This window comes from Malaclemys terrapin, chromosome 12, assembly GCF_027887155.1.
Source record: "Malaclemys terrapin pileata isolate rMalTer1 chromosome 12, rMalTer1.hap1, whole genome shotgun sequence".
Taxonomy (NCBI): Eukaryota; Metazoa; Chordata; order Testudines; family Emydidae; genus Malaclemys; species Malaclemys terrapin.
The window spans coordinates 31,740,064-31,762,898 of NC_071516.1; the positions used below are offsets into that span (position 1 = coordinate 31,740,064).

Below are 22,835 nucleotides of genomic sequence, written 5' to 3' on the forward strand. Positions count from 1 at the left end.
CTGGGTGAGAAAAGTGGACAGTGGAAGCATGTGACTAAGAGAACCAGGCAGAGGAAAAGACGGGCTAGTGAAGGAGAAATAGAGCTCAGGAACAGGTTTGCAGAGTTGGAAAATGAAGAAGGGGCACAGCAGGTGGTCGCTGAAGGTGAGAGGGCAAGGAAGAAGAGAAGAGCAGCTAGTCCTATAGGAAGAGGAGAATAGTCAATGGAGATAACAACACCAAATATGAGCCCCGGGAGGATACTGGATGAGTTGCGGAGGATTGCAAGGGGGAATAGGAATCTAGAGGACTTGCAGCCAGAGGATAGGGGATAGACCGGAGAATCGCACCATCACCAGGAAAAGACAGGTCTACGTGATTGGGGACTCCTTACTGAGAAGAATAGAAAGGTCTGTAACCAGAGCTGATCTAGAGAACAGAAAGCTGTGCTGACTGCCGGGTGCTAAGATACGGGATGTGGACCTGAGGCTGAAGAGGATCATAACGGGAGCGGGAAAGAATCCACTGATTGTTCTTCATGTAGGAACAAATGATACGGCTAGATTCTCACTGAAACATACAAAGAGAGACTATGCCAGGCTGGGGAAGACGCTTAAGGAAATCGAGGCTCAGGTGGTCTTCAGTGGAATTCTGCCTGTTCCTAGAGAAGAGCAACAAAGGTATGACAAGATTATGATGATCAATAGATGGCTTAGGCAGTGGTGCTATAAGGAGGGCTTTGGGATGTATGGCCATTGGGAGGCATTCATGGACAGAGGACTGTTCTCTCGGGATGGACTTCACCTGAGTAGGGAGGGAAATAGACTTCTAGGATGGAAGCTGGCACAACTGATTAAGAGAGCTTTACACTAGGACTTGGGGGGAGATATCCAGGTAATCTCCACGCTGGATTTTAACATTGAGAGGGAAGAAAACAAAGTAAGCCGTGGGTAGGAGAATGGACATAAAGAGGAAGGGTAGTGTAGATACCAGTCTAATAGGTGATACAGGCAGTAGAATGTCTGAGCCTAATCAGGTAAAGAATGTGAGCGAAGCCAAACAGCAAAAATTAAGATATTTGTACACCAATGCGAGGAGCCTAGGTAACAAAATGGAGGAATTGGAGTTACTGGTGCAGGAAGTAAAACCAGATATTATAGGGATAACAGAAACATTGTGGAATAGTAGTCATGACTGGAGTACAAATAGTAAAAGGATCTATAGCCATATAAATAAGAAGAAAACAAAGAAAGAAGTGGGACCACTGAACACTGAGGATGGAGGGAGGTTAAGGATAATCTAGGCCTGGCCCAATATCTAAACAAATACTTTGCCTCAGTCTTTAATGAGGCTAATGAGGACCTTAGGGATAATAGTAGGATGACAAATGGGAATGAGGATATGCAGGTAGATATTACCACATCCAAGGTAGAAGCCAAACTCTAACATCTTAATGGGACTAAATCGGGGGCCCAGATAATCTTCATCCAAGAATATTAAAGGAACTGGCACATGAAATTGCAAGCCCATTAGCAAGAATTTTTAATGAATCTGTAAACTCAGGGAGTGTACTCTATGACTGGAGAATTGCTAACATAGTTCCTATTTTTAAGAAAGGGAAAAAAGGTGATCCGGGTAACTACAGGCCTGTTAACTTGACATCTGTAGTATGCAAGGCCTTGGAAAAAATTTTGAAGGAGAAAGTAGTTAAGGACATTGAGGTCAATGGTACTTGGGACAAAATACAACATGGTTTTACAAAAGGTAGATCGTGCCAAACCAACCTGATCTCCTTCTTTGAGCAGGTAACAGATTTTTTTTGATAAAGGAAACGCAGTGGTTCTAATTTACCTTGATTTCAGTAAGGTATTTGATACGGTTCCACATGGGGAATTATTAGCTAAACTGGAAAAGCTGGGGATTAATATGAAAATTGAAAGGTGGATAAGGAACTGGTTAAAGGGGAGACGACAGTGGGTCATACTGAAAGGTGAACTGTCGGGTTGGAGGGAGGTTACTAGTGGAGTTCCTCAGGGATCGGTTTTGGGACAAATCTTATTTAATCTTTTTATTACTGACCTTGGCACAAAAAGTGGGAACGTGCTAATAAAGTTTGCGGATGACACAAAGCTGGGAGGTATTGCCAATACAGAGAAGGACCGGGATATCATACAGGAAGATCTGGATGACCTCATAAACTGGAGTAATAGCAATAGGATGAAATTTAATAGTGAAAAGTGCAAGGTCATGCATTTAGGGATTAATAACAAGAATTTTTGTTATAAGCTGGGGTCGCATCAGTTGGAAGTAACATAGGAGGAGAAGGACCTTGAAGTATTAGTTGATTACAGGATGACTATGAGCCTCCAATGTGATATGGCCATGAAAAAAGCTAATGCAGTCTTGGGATGCATCAGGCGAGGTATTTCCAGTAGAGATAAGAAGGTGTTAGTACCATTATACAAGGCACTGGTGAGACCTCATCTGGAATACTATGTGCAGTTCGGGTCTCCCATGTTTAAGAAGAATGAATTCAAACCGGAACAGGTACAGAGAAGGGCTACTAGGATGATCCGAGGAATGGAAAACCTGTCTTATGAAAGGAAACTCAAAGAGCTTGGCTTGTTTAGCCTAACCAAAAGAAGGCTGAGAGGAGATATGATTGCTCTCTATAAATACATCAGAAGAATACCAGGGAGGGAGAGGAATTATTTAAGCTCAGTACCAATGTGGACACAAGAACAAATGGATATAAACTGACCATCAGGAAGTTTAGACTTGAAATTAGATGAAGGTTTCTGACCATCAGAGGAGTGAAGTTCTGGAACAGCCTTCTGAGAGGAGCAGTGGGGGCAAAAGACATATCTGGCTTCAAGACTAAGCTTGATAAGTTTATGGGGGTGATGGTATGATGGGATAGCCTAATTTTGGCAATTAATTGATCTTTGACTATTAGCAGTAAATATGCCCAATGGCCTGTGATGGGATGTTATGAGCATGTGGGCAAGACTCATCAGCCAGATACCTAGGAAAGAATTCTCTGTAGTAACTCAGATCCCACCCCACCTAACATAGAATCTAACATAGAATCATAAGCGAATGTGGGCAAGACTCCCCAGCCTGACCCCAAATATGGCGATCAGCTAAACCTTGAGCATATTATGGGATGTTACGATTCTATAACTTTGCTCCATGCCTCAGTCTGCTCCTGCCTCAAGTGTTGCAACATCCTCCTTGATTCTTTCATCCCCAGGTCCAACATCACTATCTCAGATGTTAAGAGCTACTCAGACCTCCCCACCCTCCTGAGAAGGTTCATGGCTATGGATCCTAAATCGATACAGGCACTTCCCTCTGATTAGGCACCTAACTCCTTTTGAGGGGCAGGGCTTTGGCATTTCCTATTGTCTTGTTTAGGTGGCTCTCTGCTCAGCTTGCTGGCTTTTGTGAATCCAGTTCTTAGATGCCTAAGGTCTTGTCTACACTATACAGTTTTGTCAACAAAAGGCAGCTTTCATCGACAGAACAGTGGAGGTGTACACACTGCAATGCTCCTCCTGCCGATTTAAGTCTCCTGCTACACATGCATCTGACGAAGTGGGTATTCACCCACGAAAGCTTATGCTCCACTACATCTGTTAGTCTTTAAGGTGCCACAGGACTCTTTGTTGCTTTTTACAGATCCAGACTAACACAGCTACCTCTCTGATACTGCCACATTGTGATGGTGTGTACCTACCCCGCATCAGCCCCGAAAGGGTTAACTGAGAGAGGAAGGGCTGCTAACTGACTCCAGCCACTGGGCTGTGCTGCCCCAAAAGAAAAGGCTGCTTACTGACTCCAAATCCCAGTGTGCCTTGCTTTCACACTGCTGGGTGGGAGAGAGGATTCCAGTATTTGAAACCCATGTAATCTGCATTGCACACTTACATTCCTCATCAATTATAGCTGATTTATAGTATTGTCTACACAAAGAAATTTAAAACAGTTCCTACTGTGACTAACATCGGTTAAGCTCCTTCTGAGTCGGTATCGTTGGGAGCTCCAGTATACACAGGCTAGTAGGTGCTCTCCTGGCAACAAAATAAAACCACCTCCAATGAGAGGTGGTAGCTTCGTTGCTGGGAGCGTATCTGCCGCTGACTAAGCGCTATCCACACTGGCGCTTTTTGTCATTATAACTTTTGTCCTTTGGGGGGTGTTTTTTCACATCCCTGAGCGACAAAAGTTGTAACGGTGAAAGTGCGGTATAGACATGGCCTATGTCATCTAACCTTGCTCAGAATAGGTCTGAGCACTTGTAGAGGTATTAAGGAAGGATTTTTAATATACCCACCTCAATCTGTTTGGGAAACCATAGGTACTTTGCCAGAAGTGTAGCAATTTTAACCATCAGACCTACTGTTATGCTCCATTAATATGTGACTGAACCCACTGTGAGAGGGAACGAGAGTTGTCCTCTACCTGCTTTGCTCAGAAGGGACTGTGCAAACTACAGTATTCTGCATGGAATTAGATTATGCCATATGTAATAGTTAAAGCTAAGCTTTTGTCATGGTTATTTTTAGTAAAAATCATGGACCAGTCCCAGGCAATAAACAAAAAGACTGGTATTGTTGACAGGTCCATTCCACTGAGTATGCCACAGGGGCGAAACTGTTGACCACGCTCTTTGTCCCTGAGCTTTAACCAGTCTGTTCAGACTCCATGGGACGCTGTAAAGCTAAGCACTGAGACCTTAAACTTGAGCTGCCATTGTACGGGAAGCCAGTGCAGAGGATGGGTGCTGTGCTCCCAGTGGCCTGTGTCGCTGAGGTGACGCACTGCAGTGCTCTCCCCTAGCCATCCTTCCCTTGTTGCCCCAGGTTCCTGCCCAGGTGCAGAGGTAGAGAGGCACAAAGGCCTGAAGAACCAAGCCAGGCCAAGGTGGGCTGTGATGGGCCAGGGGCTCGGAGTCAGGCAGGGATAGCGCCGCCCGGCCGCGATTAGGGTGACCAGATAGCAACTGTGAAAAAACAGGACGGGAGTGGGGGGTAATAGGCTCCTAGATAAGAAAAAGTCACAAAAAATAGGCCTGTCCCTTTAAAAACGGGACAGCCGGTCATCCTAGCCGCGATGGGCTGGGGGCTCAGTGTCTGCTCCGCAGCCAGGACCAGGCTCCAGGGAGTCTTTCCTGCCAGCGCCGCAGCGAGCTGGGGCGGGGGGAACCCAGAGCCCACCCGGGCCCCGTAGCGGCACTGGCCCTGCTAGGCCGTGACCCCAGCTCGGCCCTGCTCTGGGCAGGGAGCCAGCCCCCGGGGGATTGAGGGAAGAGGAGCCGCTGCCCACACAGCCCCGCCCGCCGGTTCGCAGCGCGATTTCCCTTTTCCCTCCGCGCCGCCGCCATCTTGTTTGTAGTTCTGAGACATGCCACGGCTCTGCGCACGTGCGGGAGCCCGGAGCGCTTTGCCGTGCAGTGCGCAGGCGCGCTCAGCACTCACACATGCTGTTGTCAGCGCCGGAGCTGCCTCTTCCCCTGCGAGCCCGGTAAGAGCCGGGCGGGGCTCTCTCGCGGGCCCGGGCGCAGAGCGCCCCCTTCCCAGATACTGGGCGGGCGGCACCGCCGGTCTCCGCAGCTCGGGCGGGGTGGGCGCTGCGGGCTCTGGGCTCTCCCCGCCCGCTGTGCAGCAGGGTCCGCGCCGGGCGAGCGCCCCGGCGCCTTGCAGCCCGTGCCTGCGCTGGGGTGGTCCCGGCGGCGGGGTGTCCGTGGCAGGCGCTCCCCGGGCACCGAGGGCGGGACGGTCCCTTCCCTAGGCGGCGCGAGGCCGAAGGGCAGGACGCGATTCAGGAGAAAGGGAGCAACGAATGGGGAACTTCCCATGGGCGCAGCGAGGCAGGGGCACCCGAGCAAGCGGCGGGGATGGGCGGTAGCTCTCCACCCTGTCTATAGTTTCAGGGCCAGTCTGCGCTGGGAGCTCACGTTGGTATAGTTGTGTCGCAGGCGTGTGAGGGAGGTAATCTATCGCCCAGACCGTCCGCGTAGACAGCGTTGGTCCACAGAATAATTCTTCACCTCTCGGGGAAGTGGGTACCTATGCTGTAGGGAGAACCGCTTCCTTTGGCATAGCGTTTACACGGAGGCTGTGTCTACACTAGGGACCTTACAGCAGTGACTGCGCCGCTGTAAGGTCTCCTGCGTAGCTGCTCTATGCTGATGGGAGTGAACTTTCCAGCTGGCATAATTAAACCACCCCCAAAGAGTGGTAGTAGCTATGTCGGTGAGACAACGTCTCCCTCTGACATAGCGGTGTCCACTCCAGTGCTTTTGTCTGTGAAGCTTATGTCGGTCAGGGGAGTGTTTTTTCACACCCTGACCAACAAAAGTGCTAGTGTAAACGAAGCCTTTAACCTACAGTGGTGGTGCTGCTGCTGTAGTATTTTAACTATAGACCAGGAGTAGGCAACATATGGCACATGTGCCAAAGACGGCATGCGAGCTGATTTTCAGCGGCACTCACACTGCCCGGGTCCTGGCCACCGGTCTGGGGCAGCTCTGCATTTTAATTTAATTTTAAATTAAGCTTCTTAAACATTTTAAAAATCTTATTTACTTTACATACAACAATAGTTTAGTTATATATTATAAACTTATTGAAAGAGACCTTCTCAAAAAGTTAAAATGTATTACTGGCACGCAAAACCTTAAATTAGAGTGAATAAATGAGGACTCAGCACACCACTTCTGAAAGATGGCCAACCCCTGCTATAGACATACCCTCATACCTTAACAAAAGTTATCTCATGGTCAGGCAAATGGATTGTAATACGGGCTGCTGGTGAATTTCTTCAGACCTCTTAATGGTGCTAGTTGACTTTTTGGCAATTTTTTTTCCAATTAACTCCAGCTCCCAAAAGATCTAAGGTTTCAAACTTCTGGTATTCCAGTTCTCTGGCCTTCATCTCCATCAACACTGATCCTGGGATTTTCAAATGTGAGCAGAAAATCTCCATTAGAAATGGATTAAGTTGTAATAGGGTTCTTTTATCCCTGCTTGAGTTGTAAATAATGCGTTCAGATAAAAATCGTAAGACCCCACTCCTAGAGGGGAATAGCTTGTAAATTTGGTAATCTGATACTGGAAATGTTGGCTTCTGCACATCACCTGTGTTAAGTAACTGGATACTTGCAGAAAGGATTCTTTCCCAGTTTTCTAGCTTCAATGCAGTGCAGGAAACTGCTAATTCCTCTTTGAAGGAGTGATATTTAACCTGGGCTGCCAGAAATCTCCCAAACTGGGACTGATAGGGGGGAAAAAAAGGGAAGGGGGAAGACAGTCGAGAAGTGAGGTCCAGGGCCCAAATGTCTGAGAAGTTCAGTCTCATCTCCGGCTTCTTGTATTGGGGAGGGTGCTCCAGTTCCTACCAGGATGTTATGCCTGATCCTGGGCTTCATGTTGTGTAAAGCCTCTGCCCACCTCTCCTTGCTGAAAAGGAGAGAAGCCAGATGTCTTCTCCATGTTTGCCAGATCTGATTGTTTAGGGCGGGCTGATTTTTTTTTTTTTTTTTTTACTACACCTTCCCCATCTTCTGTTTTTTGGGGTGTACTCCAGTGCTTGCATCTGTTGCTACTCAAGGTTTTCCCAAGTAGCAGAATGAAATTGACATGACAGAACACTGAGCGGTAATGCAACTGTCACATTAGTTTCACTCTGCTGCTGCTGGGGAATAAGCATTGGCACTGTCTGTCAGCAAACTTAGCACAGCCTTGGTGTCTCATTCCAAAGGGTTTCTTTGCAAACAGAAGGGCTAGAAACATGAAAGGGTAGGTTTGCCTGAATTATGTTTTTAGCTCCTCCCCTAAGTGGTTTTCATGCCATGTTTTTAGTAAATAATCTCTATATTCCCATTTTTAAAAGTATATTTTAAGGCTGTGTTCTCCATCTAGTTTACAGATGGATATGATTTATTCATTGAAATCATCCATGGGAGGCTATTGTTATGGAAGCCTTCATGATGCTGGGGAAAACTACAGCACAGATAAACCTTAGTCACTGATATATTGCTTTTTTTTCTTGATCGCTCTGACTTCATTGAAGGTCAGCTGCAAATTTAAAAAAAATCAAATGGCTTTAAAATATTGTGCTGAGAGCCTCTGATAAACATAGGAAGGAATTCAGCACATCAGGAGTATGCAAAGTCTGTCTAAATGTAATAATTTTTGGGAGATGAAAACAAGCTGTTCCTTAAATCAGTGAGGTTTTGTCTAGTTGTGAGTGGAGAGAGGGTTGGTTGTGACAATTTTTTCCTCATTTGCAACTTCATTTGGCTCTGTGTCTACATTTACCTGATATTAATGTAAGGCAGAATGAGTTATTCAAAAATATGGTGGTTGTTAAATTAACTGCTTCTGGGACCATATTAAACATTCTCATAAAATTATGTGCTGTAAGAGCCCAACTGTTTGGACCAGACAACCCCATGTGCAACACTGTCATTTCTAAGGAAGGTTGCAAGCGTTCAGTTACATGAATAATAAAGACGGTCTGACAGTTGGTCTTGTGGCACAGGTTGGGAAGTTGCATTGCCATGGAAGAGACTTAGGTTCTACTGCTTGGTCCAATATCTCCCCACTCAAGTTAGCAGCAGGTCTGAGAGCACAGTATTATTAGGCCTTGTTGAGGAGGGAGCCCAAAGGCTGTAGGAGAGTGACCCATTTTACTGTGGACTAGAAGGAGTTTGAGAGGGTGTGACTGAATGCACCCTGTATTCACCCAGTGGCCAACACATTTCTGTAATATACTTTGCACAAAGTATACCTTGTAAGGTATCATTGGAAAACTCATAATTCACTGGTCAATAATATCATGGTGAAATGTGTTTGGGATCATTCTATGTAAAGTTATGAATTATATCTAAAGTGGTGTTGGTAGGGTATGTTTAAACTCATGAAGCAACAATTCGGCAAAACAGGCCAAGCAGGTCTTAAAGGGATTTGTGTTTACCTCAAATTTACATATAAACAGTAAACAGAGTCCTCAGAGAATGAAAGGGGAAAGGCAGAGGACAAAGAAAGTGTGCATTTTGGCAAACAGGAATGTGAAAAAATAGCCTGAGACTCTTCACTAGGAGATTTCATGCCAGCTGGCCCTCAGCTGGAAAGAACTTTTACCTAGAAATAACTCTCAAGAGCTTGCATTTCAAAGGGGGAAATGAGATATAAAGGTGAGGGGCAAACACCCCAAAAGACCCCCCCCCCCCCCCCCCGCATCTAAGAAGACAAAAAAAACCTGTTGGACTTTGGGGGAGGGGTCCTGACCAAAAAGGCTGGTCAGTAATGCTGACAGGCGCATATGGGTAAGAACTTTGCCTTAAATCAAGCCTAGTTTAAGTTTTAGCATCAGAAAGCATTTGGGTTTTTTGTAACCATTTCTAACTGTAATACCTGCACTTAAATGCATTTAAAATCCTATTTTCTTTTGTTAATAAACTTGTTTTCTTGTTTAATCAAATCCAGTGTGTTTATAAGTTAAACTGTTTGGGTAACTCCATTTAAGGTGGTAAGCTGTTGTGTATTGTGCCCTTAGAGGGACAATGGACCTCATGTATCTGGGCTGTCCAGGAGAGAGCTGGACATACATGTTTTGGGGGGAAATTTGGGATTGGGCGTGTGTTGGGAAAATAGTAACCAAGGCTGATGGGAGCCAGGGTGTGGCTGGTGTTTGCTGGCAGGCTGCAGAGATCAGGGGTTCTGGATCCTGGCTGTGGCTGCACACAGATATTTGGGGAGTGATTTATATGTTGGCAGGCTGCTTGTGAGCAACTTGGGGGAGAGCTACAAAAGCAAAGCATTGTAAGGCACCCAGGTTGCAGGGCAGGTGGTTACACAGCACCTCACTGGTGTGGATTGTACCTTGGAAGGTCTGCAGGGAGGGTGGGAAATCATGTTTGGGAAGCACAGTTGGGTTGCAGTGGGGTGTGAGAGGATGGGAGATTATACTGGGGGAAACTTACCATGGTGTGAGAATTGGCAGTTCCCCCTGCCATCCTTTTGATCTTTGTCTGCCCTTTAGAGACATCCAGCACCCTCTCCCTCACTGAGTTAGGAGTTAAAGGCCCCACTGCCTCGGTGCTCTGTCTGCCCTCCTCCCTATTGGAGTCTGGTGTCCTCCAAACCCAAGAGAGTGCAAATTGTGCAACAGCATGTTTTTGTTTTGTTTTGTCCTAATGTGCACAGCTCATGAGGAGAGACTGATGGGTGACAAAGTACTGGGCTTAGCACACAGATAATTGTGAACTTGATTGTTTCTAGGGCAGGCACAGTAGGGAGTGGTGGCAGAGACTATGGGAGTGTGACTGAGCAAACAGCTGAAATGGGATTTCAATAGAATAAAAAGTGGGATTTCAATAGAGTCATTGGGAGGCTCTCTCCAGAAAACTTGAGCTTTTCTGGTGAACTAGGTTATGGGTTACACTGTACAGGGTTGGGAAGCGGGAGGAAGCTCTAGACTGGGAACAAAATAAGTGTTCATCCTTAAAACTTGCCTATGAGCAGTAACAGAGGCACTGGAGCTGTCTGTCTGCAGACTCAAGCAGGTGACATTACATCAGTTACACTTGGTTCACATTTAGAAGGCTATCTTTGCAACCATAAGAGCTGGGAAAGTTTAAATGCCGCTGACACTGACAGCTTAGGTCTCCACATTTGTCACACAGCCCTATTTGTATTCCTCATGGAACTTTGCATGTAAGCTGAGATCATTTTTCATTATTAACAAAAGCTGTTTGATTCATGTTTTTTATTCACAGGTCACCTTTAAAACTCCTCCACTGGCGCTCTAAATAGCTCATATTTAATGTTAGTCATCTTTTTAGATGGAAAACATACCTGTACATTTGAATTTAAAGGGGCTGTGTCAAATAGGTCCCATCATTAGTTTTTTTAAAGTAGAACTGAATATTAGAATTTTGCACAAAATTATTTTAAAAAGAGACAGGTTGGATTCATTTTGGATTTAAACATTCCCCCATTATATCTTCAAGCAAAACATTGCAGCTATGTGGTAGTGCATGAGAATCAGAAAATTAAATTGACTACACCTAAAATATAATACATCTGTTTTAATTGCACTGTTAAGTGCAAAAAGTACACAATAAAATTGATTAAAAGTAGATGGTTAACATTTTCAGCTTTAATAACCAACACTGTGAATTTTCAATTTTAGTTATCCAGTGTCCCTTTAAATAATAGCTGTCTCCTAGATTATCACGGTCTCTTTTTAAAACAGTAAAAGCTGAGTATTTAGTGAGGTCTATTTCTATAGCTTTATTCAGTGCTGACATTGTAACCTTCCATAACCAGAGTTTACACTGCTGCCAGATTATGTTGAGAACAACATATTTTGGAGAATATGCTTGTACTGTGTATGCTATACCTGGGATTGGGGATTAGCTCTGGATGTATTAGGGCTGTCTGTAGAACAGCTGTCTTGGCCCAGCATAATTGTTGTAGTGAAGGAGGAAGGTAAGATGTTTTATCCTGCTGCTGTTCTAACTGCATTATTGAACACTCCAATAATGGAGACCTTGGTTCATCTTGATGACTCTGTTTTTAACTTGGCAGCTGGAATGCTATCCAGAGATGTTTGCTGTAGTTAGATAAGCAAATGGAAACCTGTACAATGTTCTCAATAAATGACTGGTCCTTGGGCTCCAGTTTTGGATTATTCAAGCTCTACAGACAAAGGCTCTCACTGGAGAAACCCACATAAATGACTCATACTGAAATGTTATACTTTGTGGTAGCAGAACTAGTTTGGTTTTTGAATATAAATATTGGTGTCTCATCATCACACTTTAACTGACATTGATAATATTGCCTCAGCATCAGTACTGAAATAATACCAAAGAGCTTTATTCTAAGACTGAATGTGATCACATAGGGCTGAGACTAGTTTCGGGAGAAGGATGTTATTGTGTCCCACTCCAAATGAGATATCAGAGTATTTGGGGCAGTTGTCAGACATTGAGTGAGGACAATGTAATTTGGGCCTGATGCAGGTATTATTGGGTGAAATTCTCTGATCTGTGCATGCTATTCCGGACACCAGTGTAGATGGTCATAATGGTCCCCACAAGCCTTAAAATCAGAGTTTAAAAAAGTAGTTGGAACTTTAATAATAGTGAGGTACAATTGATCATTCATAATGTACCTTCAATATACAGTTTGACTTCAGTGATTGATATAGCACCATTTGAAGCAATTGTCAAGTATATTCTGAGTCAGACAGAAATAGGAAACTTTTGTCATCTGGCACTCATCCTGACACTTTGGAAGTGCTGTTCTGTGTTTACACTGGGATTCTGTAGATTGCAGACTTATGTTCCTTAGCTTAGGTGTTATCATTAGACAGCTAAGATTGCCTATAAATACGGTGTTTAATTTTTCAGTAACCTGATTGTACACATGTATACATCCAGACTGAGGATGCTTCTTCACAATAATTAAACAGATTCAAAATATGAAATTTAGCGGGGTCTGATCCAAGGCATAGACTTCTAACTGTTCTCAGGCAAGTGCCATGGACAATCTCCTCTTTCCCAAGCTGTTGCTTCCTTCCTTACATTCTGCACTCTGATGTGTACTGGCTGGCTTCAGGTTTCTTTCACTTGTGGGTACACATTTGTGTATCTGAGGTCAAATAGAATCTGGAGTGATCTTAGGACTTAATGCAGTATTATTTTCTGTAAAACCTCTTATTTCTGCCTTGGCAGTGACCAGGTAGGCTGTCCCTTGGCCTCAGCGTTCTCACTGCCATGGAAGTCTGGGGACAGGAGGGATTGAGTTAGTCTGCTTGGAAATAGTTCTACCATCCTTCCAAATTGAGGTCTTATCTATGCGGCAGAGTTTTTTTTCACCAAAAGGCAGCTTTTGGCGATGAAACAGTGGAGGTGTACACACTGCAATGCCACTTTCGGCAACAAAAGTTATAGGGCCTTTTATGCAAAAGTTTTGTCGCTGAAGTGCCAATGTAGATACCACAATTGGCCTCCAGAAGTGTCCCACAATGCCCATCCTGACCACTCTGGTCAGCAGTTTCAACTCCGCTGCCCTGAAGCCAGGTAGGCAACTGTCCTCCTTTAAAGCCATGGGAATTTTTGAAATTCCACTTTCTATTTCCGTGGTGTGGAGAGCTCACATCACATCTTCCCAGCTGACCATGGCGGCTCCATGCAGCAAACGCTCTCCCACTTGGATCAATGTGCAGCTGCTGGATTTGCTCAGCATTTGGGGAGAGGAGGCTGTGCAGTCCCATTTGTGCCCCAGCTGTAGGAATTTCAATGCCTACAGGCAGATTTCTCAAAGCTTGTGCGAAAAGGACTATGATTGGGACATGCTGCAGTGCAGAGCAAAGATCAAGGAGCTGAGGCATGTGTACCAGAAGGCGAGGGAGGCAAACTGTTGTTCTGGAGCTGCGCCCCAGACCTGCCATTTTTATAAAGAGTTGGACGCTATCCTTGGCGGCAACCCCACCTCCACCGCAAAGAGCCCCATCGATACTTTGGCGGGGCTGGAGCCAGCAGAAAGTGGACCTAACCCAGAGGACGAAGTCATTGACGAAGAGGTGGAGGCAGACGATGGTGTGGAGTCCATGGTGAAGTCGCCCGGTGGTGTGTCCAGTCAGGAGCGGTTCTCCACTCTGGAGGTGTCTTGCCAGTCTCGGCAGAGCAAGAAGCAGGAGAGGAGACTCCCTAGTAAGTGGTTTTGGTTTATGAAGTGCAGGGTGGGTTGCAGGCATAGAAATGTATAACAGTAACTGTGTTTCTGTGTGCTGGACATTTCCTTGTGCAACTAAGCAGTATGGTGGAGCAGGGTGTTGATGCACACCGAGATTTCACAGGAATCCTCCAGAGAGATCTCTAGGAAACTTTCCTGGAGGTACTTGCCAATCCTCTCCGGAATGTTCCTTGGCAGAGCTGCTTTGTTCCTTTTCCCCCATTGAAGGAAACTTTCACGCACCATTCTGCAATCACTTGCGCAGGGACCAAAGCAGCACAAGTGTGGAAGCCGCAAGTGTGTAGTAGATGCATCCTTGCTTCCCTACTTACACTCAGGAATGAGATCTACTACAATGACCCCTGCCTGTGAAAAGGGTGGGAAAATTTAGATTATTGTCCCTAGTCCACTGCACCGCGATCTTTTCATATTGATTTTCTTCCAGTGTACAATATCTCACGCCCTGGGGTAAACTCACCAAGCTTGGGGTGTTCACCAGCATGTGTGCTTGTCAAAGATCAGTGAGAAAGAGATTGGTATGTTACCAGAGGTGTATTTTACTGTACTGTTTCAATGCTGTGCATGTACTTAACAATCATACTTCTGTGTACTGTTCTTTGCGCTTATTCAGATGTGACCTTCAAAGGCACTCCCTACACACTGGCGGAGTGCCTCCACCGGATAAGAGAGCACCCAAGATGGAGCAAGGAAGACATGTTCCGGGAGGTGATGCAATGCTCAGGTGCAGAAAACAGGGTACGCAGACAGAGGAGGGAAATTGAAAGGCGGGACAGAAAAGAAAGTGAGGCCTATGCTAGGGACACAACTGAGAGGATGATTAAAGTTATGGAGAGGCAAACTGAGATGATACAGTCCCTTATAACCCTCCAGGCTGAGCAGATGCATGCATACCCGCCCTCCTTTTCAGCACATTCAAAACTCTTTTCAATGCCCTCCCCAAATTCCACGTGAGAGTTCCTTTCTGCTGTCGGGGACTTCTTGCTTTCCCGTTCACTCCACCCCCACGGACACCTTTTCAAATGATAGCTGGACTTACACACAGCTCTGAAAGTCAAACTTGCCCTGGTACCTTCTCTTCCCCCCCCCCCCCCCCCCCCAGCAATTGTGTGTGTGTGTGTGTGTGTGTGTGTGTGCAATAAAAGCAAATTTTTTTGAATGATAAGAACTCTTTATTTCTTGGAAATTGTGATAGCAGATGGCAGCAACAAATTAACAAGCAGTTAAATCACTTGCTTACATTGAATCCTAGGCCACAAAAATTATGAGTGCTTCCTAGCAAAACTCCATTTCATTAAATATTGTAGTCCAACATACATTACTGTTTATCATCTTCAAAGTGTTGCCTCAAAGCCTCCCTGTTTCAAATTGCCCCCCTTTGTGCCTCTCTAATAGCCTTGGTATCGGGCTGCTCAAAAGCTGCAGCCAAGTGTTCTGCCTCAGCAGTCCACCTCTGAGCAAAGTTTTCACCCTTTCACAAATATTGTGCAGTGTGCAACACACAGCTATGACAATGGGATATTATTCTCATAGAGGTCTAATCTGCCATAAAGGCATCGCCAGCATGCCTTTAATATGCCAAACACATATTCCAGGGTCATTCTGCACCTGCTCAGTCTATTGTTGAACCGCTCTTTACTGCTATCTGTGTTTCCCATGTAAGGCTTCGTGAGCCATGGCATTAGGGGGTACACCAGGTCTTCCAGGATCACTATGGGCATTTCAAAATCCCCTACTGTAATCTTCTGGTCTGGAAAGAGAGCCCCAGACTGGTGTTCCTAAACATACGTGCATGATGCACCTTTCCGGACCACCCCGCATTGATTTCAGTGAAACGCCTGCAGTAGTCCACAAGTGCCTGCAACACCATGGAGAAGTACTTCTTCCTATTGATGTATTCCATTGTAAGATTGTCCAGTGCCAAGATTGGAATATGCATGCCATCTATCGCCTAGCCGCAGTTAGGGAAACGCATTGCTGCAAAGCCGTTCACTATTTCACGCACATTGCCAAAAGCCACTGACCTTCGCAGCAGGATGTGATTAATGGCTCTGCACACTTGTGTTAATGCAGCCCAACGGTTGACTTCCCGACTCCAAACTGATTTGTGACCGATCGGTAGCAGTTCGGAGTCACCAGCTTCCACACTGCAATTGCCACGCACTTCTCCACCAAGAGGGCAGCTCTCATTTAGGTGTCCCTATGCCACAGGGCTGGGGCGAGGTCAGCACACAGTTCCAGGAAGGTGGCTTTCCTCATCCGAAAGTTGTGCAGGTACTGCTCCTCATCTCAGACCTGCATAACAATGCGATCCCACCACTCAGTGCATTTCCTGAGCCCAAAAGTGACAGTCCACCATGTTCAGCTGTTCTGTGAATGCCAAAAGTAATCTAATGTTGCTCCTTTCGATGTCAGACAGCACATGAGGCAACTGTGAATCCTATTGAGTTTGGAACTTCACAATTAACTGCACTGCCATTCACAATGTGCTACTGACAGCTAGCAGAGCATTGGAGAGCAGTGCGGGATCCATTCTTTCAGACACAGATGGCAGGATGAGCAGAAAACAAAGGGACATTGAAAAATGCTGCAAACTGAAGATGGAAGCACATGGAATGCTGGAATGGAAAAAAATGTCTCATGGGACATTGAGCCTGGACCCATGATGAGCTGTGATCCACTTTGCCTTTCCACAAGACCTAGCAGCAGAAGGTGGAAAGCTGTGCATTGCTACCCACGGTGCATTGCTCTCACTGTCGATGCTACTGCCCCAAGTGGTTTGGTGAAAAAACTGCCAGTGTAGACATGGCCTTAGTGTTGTTGATGATATCTCTTGTGCTCTACCTGCTCCACCCCACACAGCTCCCTGCAGACTGAACTGATTGTGTCTTGTTGTGTTTTCCCTAGTGGCTGAGGGAAGCAGCTAATCCTGTCCTTGTTCTGCTGCACTTTCCAGTAGGCAGTTGTTAGCAGTCACCTGTACTGCTACACCCAAGATGTGATTATGGGAGCCATTCTCCAGTCAGTGTAGACAGCATGAGAGTAAGTGGCTGATTGCTGTGTCCATGGGGTAAGCCCTGTGGCTCAGCCTCCAGATTACGGTGCTGTGGTGGTAACATTCAGAAGAGGAAAGGAAAGATATGAAAACTGACAGTGGACCAGGCGATGTCTTCCTTTGAACTCTCATCAGGCCCATGATGATTGCTGCTACTTCACAGTGGCAGGATATCCACTGGGGAGAAGTGCTGGGATGGTAGGGCTTGTCTAAACTAGAAAGTTATAACAATCTAGGTCGACTTAGTTTTGCCTCTGTCCACACCTTGTTTAACTAAACCAATTCAATTTTTATGTGTGGACTTTTGTATCAGTTTAAAACTGTAAATTTACAGGCTCAATTTTAAATCAATGTAATCCCAGTTTTAAGCTAATAAAAGTGTCTACATTCAAATTTGCACTGATTTAACTAAGTATTAAAATCACACCTGTATTGGTACAAATTGGTGTGTATACCAGGCATGAGTGTGTAATTACTCTGATTTTTGTGAATGCATCCTGGACGTCTTAAGTTAAAGAAACATAATAAACTTAAAAATCACACTCTTGTCTGAAAAATTGTACCCATTTCTCTTGCAACTGATGCCCGAGTTTCCTATAACTGAAAGATTAGACAATGAAAAATGCCTTTCATTTTGTTATGAATTTTGTGCATGTATTACACTGTGGATGGTCAGTTTCATTGGATTGTAATTTTCACCTTTAGTTTGTGTGGTTCTCTTACAAAGCAACAGGAAAGAGAAAAGTATTCTTAAATAAGACTGTGTAATTGTAAAACCATAGATTCTGGCAGCAGGACTCAGGCAAGTGAAGTACCTGAAACTATTTTGAAATTGACTGGGTTTAAGTTAATGTCCTTGTAAAGTGCAACAAAAATAGAGAAGTTTACTGACTGCTAAACAGACTTTTGGGCAGTATTCTTGGAAGTTTCTATATTGACTCAACAGCTGTCATAAGTTACACAGTGAAAGCTGTTCTGTTTAATTAGGTCTTTCTGATTGTGTCTGTGCAGAAATAAAATTGGAGGCTTCTGCTTCTAACAGTGGCTTTTGACTACACTAGATTTAGAGTACTATTATTTAGCCAATAAGGTTTATTTTTCATTTTGTGTAGGTGTTTTGTATTTTTGAATAGTAGGTAAAGGAGAAATTTTGATTCATGCTTGGCTGAAATTGATACAATATTTTCATCCAGAAGAAATTTATAGGATTTGTTTGTTTTTATTTGAATTTAAAGGTTGTTACCTGCAGGTGAGAAGTCTTAAATCTGCAGGGCAGTACTAAAGGTGATCCGCAGAAGAGGGAAATGAATGTGTCCTTATTGTTTTAGGGTGTATAAAGGTAGCTTGAAAGTTGTTTTTTTCCTAACTGCTTGTTTTTATACTAGAAAGTCCTATTTAGGCAACAAGACTATATGGTGACTGGAGAACTACTGCAATGGTGATACCACAAGGATAAAGCAAGTGTAAGCTGAGCAATTGAGAGAGGAATGGCTTTTTCACAATCCTGTAGCATCATGCTATATTTTGCAATGACTCAATAGACTTGGTCCTTGCCAGTACGTGGGAATGACACAATCAATATTGTATGCAGTGTTGTAACCGTGTTGGTCCCAGGATATTAGAGAGACTGGGGGGGTGAGGTAATATCGTTTATTGGACCAACTTCTGTTGGTGAGAGACAAGTTTTTGAGCTTACATAGAAGCTCAGAAGCTTTGTCTCTCTCACCAGCAGAGTTGGTCCAATAAATGATATTACCTCACCCACCTTGTCTCTCTAGCATCAATATTAGTGCTCTAACACTACAGTAATAAGCACCATGGAAATACTGTAGAATTCCCAACCTGGTCTGCAAAGCTCTGTCTGGACACAGGATGCTGGTTACTGCTGATTGTTTCCAGTTGCTAAACTGCCTTGAAGAAAGTGAAAATCCATGAATACCATGCCTATAGAAGCAACTGGTGTAGCTGTCACAGAAGTGTTATGAGATAACAGATAGGAGGGGAGGTGTCTACAGGAGACTTGCCCCATTAAATGTCCCCTCTCTGACAGTGTGTGTCTGTCTAAAATTGTGAACACCATTTTGTATTGCAGCTTCCATCTTGGATTGTAACCTTCATTATGACCTTCATTTCATAGTGTAACTTTCATGATGGGCTAGAACATCAGTTTACTATTCAAGACATGGCACCTAGTTGAATGTTCTGATGGCTTTGAAGCCTTAATCAATCTAGGGCTATCAACTTTGGTTGTTGCTCAACCACTAGCAATGAGCTGATAGTTGAGACAGTCAACACACAGAAGCCTGACTAGGGCAAGTGCTGGAATATTGCAGCTGGAGCACATGGGCAAAAAGGAGCAGACTGACTGTATGGGGGCTGTGCATATCTCTCTCCACATTAAGGGAGAGGGCGGATTTCAATTAGCTCACGCTGTACAGTTCTCTGTGCAGTGCAAGACCATATAATTTTGGGTTTACTCTCTAGAGGGGGAGTGTACTTGAGTGCTGGGCAATTCCCTAGCTGAAGCCTTCCCATGCAGTGCTGATTTCAGTGTGTGTGTGTCTTTCTGCAGCTGGGTATGTGCTAGAGGAGGCTTGAGTGCCTGACTTAGCAGGACAGGGTGTGGGAGCCCAGGCTGGTGTAACAGGTGGTCTCAGTGGGACCCCAGTACATCAGGTGGCACCCCAGAAGGGGGGGGAACTCATCACAGTGGTGGAGATTTTAAGTGAGTTTTAAGTGTGGCTAGAGAACAGACAAAGTAGTTACTAGGTTTTCTGTTTGCTTATTTTGGGCAAGGGAAGTAGGGGCAGAAAATGAGTCCAATTGAAGCTACCAAAATGCTGGAGCTTTACAGATTACAGATAGAAGAAAATGAAAAGATGCACCAGAGTCGGGTGGAATTAAGACAATTGCAGATAAAAGAACAGGAAGCAGAAGAAGCCAGACTAAAAGCAGCCAACGAGAAGGCCATGGAAGCCCAGAAGCAAGCCATGGAATTGCAAGCCAAAGTAGCCAGGCAAAAAGCTGCTCTGGAACTGCAAGCCAAAGAAATGGAGGCAGAAGCAGGGAGGCAAAAAGCTGTCCTGGAACTGAGACACAAAGAAATGGAGGAGAGGGAAAAAGAGAGAGAGCATAAACTGGCCTTGATGGATGGCGGAAGCAGAACCCCACACTAGGGGGCCCCACCTCTCCAAAAATCCACAAATGGGAACGGTTGTGTCCTGCATACAGCAAGACTGGGGCCATTGCTGAATGTTTCATAACCTTTGAGAGGCTGTGTGCGCTCCATGTGATGACCCCTCTGTGCTGGTGCACCAGGTGTGGGGCAGGGATCCAAGTGTGGAGGGGCTCAATATGGGGGATCCAGATGTGGGGTAAGAGGATTCTATGTTGGACAGTCAAGGTGTAGGCCACTCAGTGAGGGGTCTCGGGGTGTATGTGTGTGGGGATCTGGATGCACAGGCTTGTTGGGGGGGGGGGGGTGTTCCAGGTGCAGGGGCAATGGGACTCTGCAGGGGCTTCCAAGTGAAAGTGGTTGGGTTCAGTGGAGGGGTCTGGGTGCAGCTAGTTGGGGATCAGTGGTGTGGGGGTCTGGATGTGTGCACTCAGGCTCATCAGGGTGACAGTTTGAGTACAGGGAGTTCAGTGGGGGGTGATCTGGGTGCAGGGGTGGGGGTACAGAGGCAGGGGGGCTCCGGGTGCAGGGGTTGAGGTTCAGTGGGGTGGGGTTTGAGTATGGAGAGCTAAGGGGGTTCTGGGTGAGGCTTGGCAGGGGTGTTTGGGTATGGAAGGTCCAGATGCACAGGGGTTGGGCAGATGGGGGAGCAGCTCCCTGCACCGTGACCCCTCCCCCTGCAGCTGAGAAGCGATGTGGGCAGGAAGCAGGGGAGGATGCTGAGCTTCCTGCAGGTGGGGGAGCTTTCTTGGGTGTCGACCTGACACAGCCCCATCTACAAATTGCAGGGGAAGAGGAAGTCCCATCCTCTCCTGCTTCCAGCCCAGCTCTGACTAGCAGCTGATCTTGGCTCAGGGTAGGAGCCACTGGCTGGGATGTCCCCAGCCCTGCCTTGATTTACTTCTCTGCCAGCTGTTCTGGGTGCCTGAAACAATGTACCTGTGCAGTTAGAAAATGGTGCGTGATTTCTCTTGCAGCTTCCCTGTCAGAATGGCATTTTTATGTGGGGAAGCAAAGAAATCTGTGGGGGACATGAATTCTGCGCATGCGCAGTGGCATAAAATTCCCCCAGGCGTAAGGATCTGAAACCTAGAGGGTAAAATTTAGAAGCCTTAAGGGAGGGGCTGGAATGAGTAATGTGGCATATGTAAACCAAATGAGAGATTTATGGCAGTAGTTCTTAACCAGGGGCCTGGGGCCCCCTGGGGGGCCACAAGCAGGCTTTAGGGGGTCGCCAAGTGGTGAAATAACCAGTAGAGGTAGAGTTGCTATCTGCTTCTCATTCCCCGTTACAGCTAGGCAGAGGGGGCCCTGCGGAATAGTTTATGTGCGCCAGGACATCCCATGAATCCTCCATAGAGATCTCAAGGAAACTTTGCTAGGGGTAGTCTGCAATCCTCTGCCAAAGATTTCTGGGGAGGGCTGCCACTTCTTCCACTGCAGTAGGATACTTTTCCATGCCAGTCAGCAGTTACTTCATCAGGCATCATTGCAGCACACAGACTAGCAGCATACGGACAGAGTCTGCAGCAGAACGCATGCAGTAACTGTTCCCTTTCAGCCTCTGTTACCTACAGGAGCGAGATATCAGCTAAAATCACCACTGCTGGTGAAAACAGTGGCAGTATTCAGTTCAGTTGCCCTGTCTGTATACACAGATGGCCGTAGGCTACCGCCACTTATTGTCTCAACTCGCCCCCTTTCCCCCAGGCCGTACTCACCATGGCTGGGGCTGCTGCTGTGCTCTGTGAATCCCAAGGAGAAGTGAGACTGTTGTGCTTATAACTTGTGTAGATCAAGGGGAGTGAATGCACTCATAATCGTATCTCTGTCCATTGTTCCTTTAGCAGTTGCAAATGTGGCCTTGAAGGTCTCTCCCTCCACACTGGACTTCTTCCCCTTTGCCTCAGATATTATGAAGCAAAGTGTCTCTAACCACATATTTTAGCAGTCTTACTGGATGTATCTTTCAGTCAGTATCCCTCCCTCAGTCCAAAGCTGTTGCCCTTGTATTTCAGGTGTTGTAGGTAGAGAAAAAGTAGGAACAATTTGTGGCTTCTCCTCTCTCCTTTTCTAGCCCTTTCTCTTTTTTTGAGAATCCTCTCCAGCTGAGGTTCAGGAAACATCAAGTCTGTGTGAATGGGAACCTCCCAGCTGTTTCTTTTGTCAATATCTAGATTTTCACCCACATCCTCTTTCCTGCGAAAGAATGGCCACTTAACAGGTGGTAGTACATTTGATTTTGTTGACACCTGACTGAGGTGTCGGCTAACCTTTTGTCTGTGGGGAACTGGCTTGTGACTCTTCCCCATTCTCAGAACCTGTCTCTGGTAATATCATATAGTAGAATCCTATAACTTTACATACAGTGTTGCCACACTATATTTTACTAGGACAATAATGATCAGTAAATAATGAATTTTCAAATGATAGTTCACAAAGCATACTTTGTACGAAATTTATCATAGTCTTGTAAAAGGGGTGAGCATAGGGGTACAGGTTGTCACAGTCTCCCAGGATCACTGTTGGCATTTCAACATCCCCAATGATAATCCTCTGGTCTGGAAAGAGAGTCCCTGCTTGTAGCTTTCTGTACTGGCCTCTGTTCTTAAAGATGCGTGCTTCGTGCACCTTCCCTGAACAGCCCCCGCTGATGGTCTCGTGACAAAATAGGGATATGTGTGCCATCTATCATCCTACTGCAGTTCTGGAATACTATTGCCGCAAAACCATCCACTATTTCTCACACATTGCCCAGAGTCACAGTCCTTCGTAGTAGGAGGCGATTAATGGCCCTGCACCCTTGCATCACAGCAACCCCCACAGTTGATTTCCCAACTCCAAACTGATTCC

At 45.7% G+C, this 22,835-nt stretch overlaps 1 protein-coding gene across 3 annotated transcripts in view; it reads left to right on the forward strand.

The window, feature by feature from the left end:
• Positions 1–5,448: 5,448 nt before the first annotated feature.
• The window catches only part of NDRG3 (NDRG family member 3), a 106,540-nt gene continuing 89,153 nt past the window's right edge, over positions 5,449–22,835 (forward strand). For 2 of the 3 annotated variants that reach the window (XM_054045557.1, XM_054045558.1), the window contains exon 1: positions 5,449–5,506. In XM_054045557.1, the coding sequence (XP_053901532.1) occupies positions 5,463–5,506 (44 nt within the window). In that variant the 5' untranslated portion in view covers positions 5,449–5,462. The remainder of the gene's footprint in view (positions 5,507–22,835) is intronic. The other variant, XM_054045559.1, reaches the window with a different exon arrangement.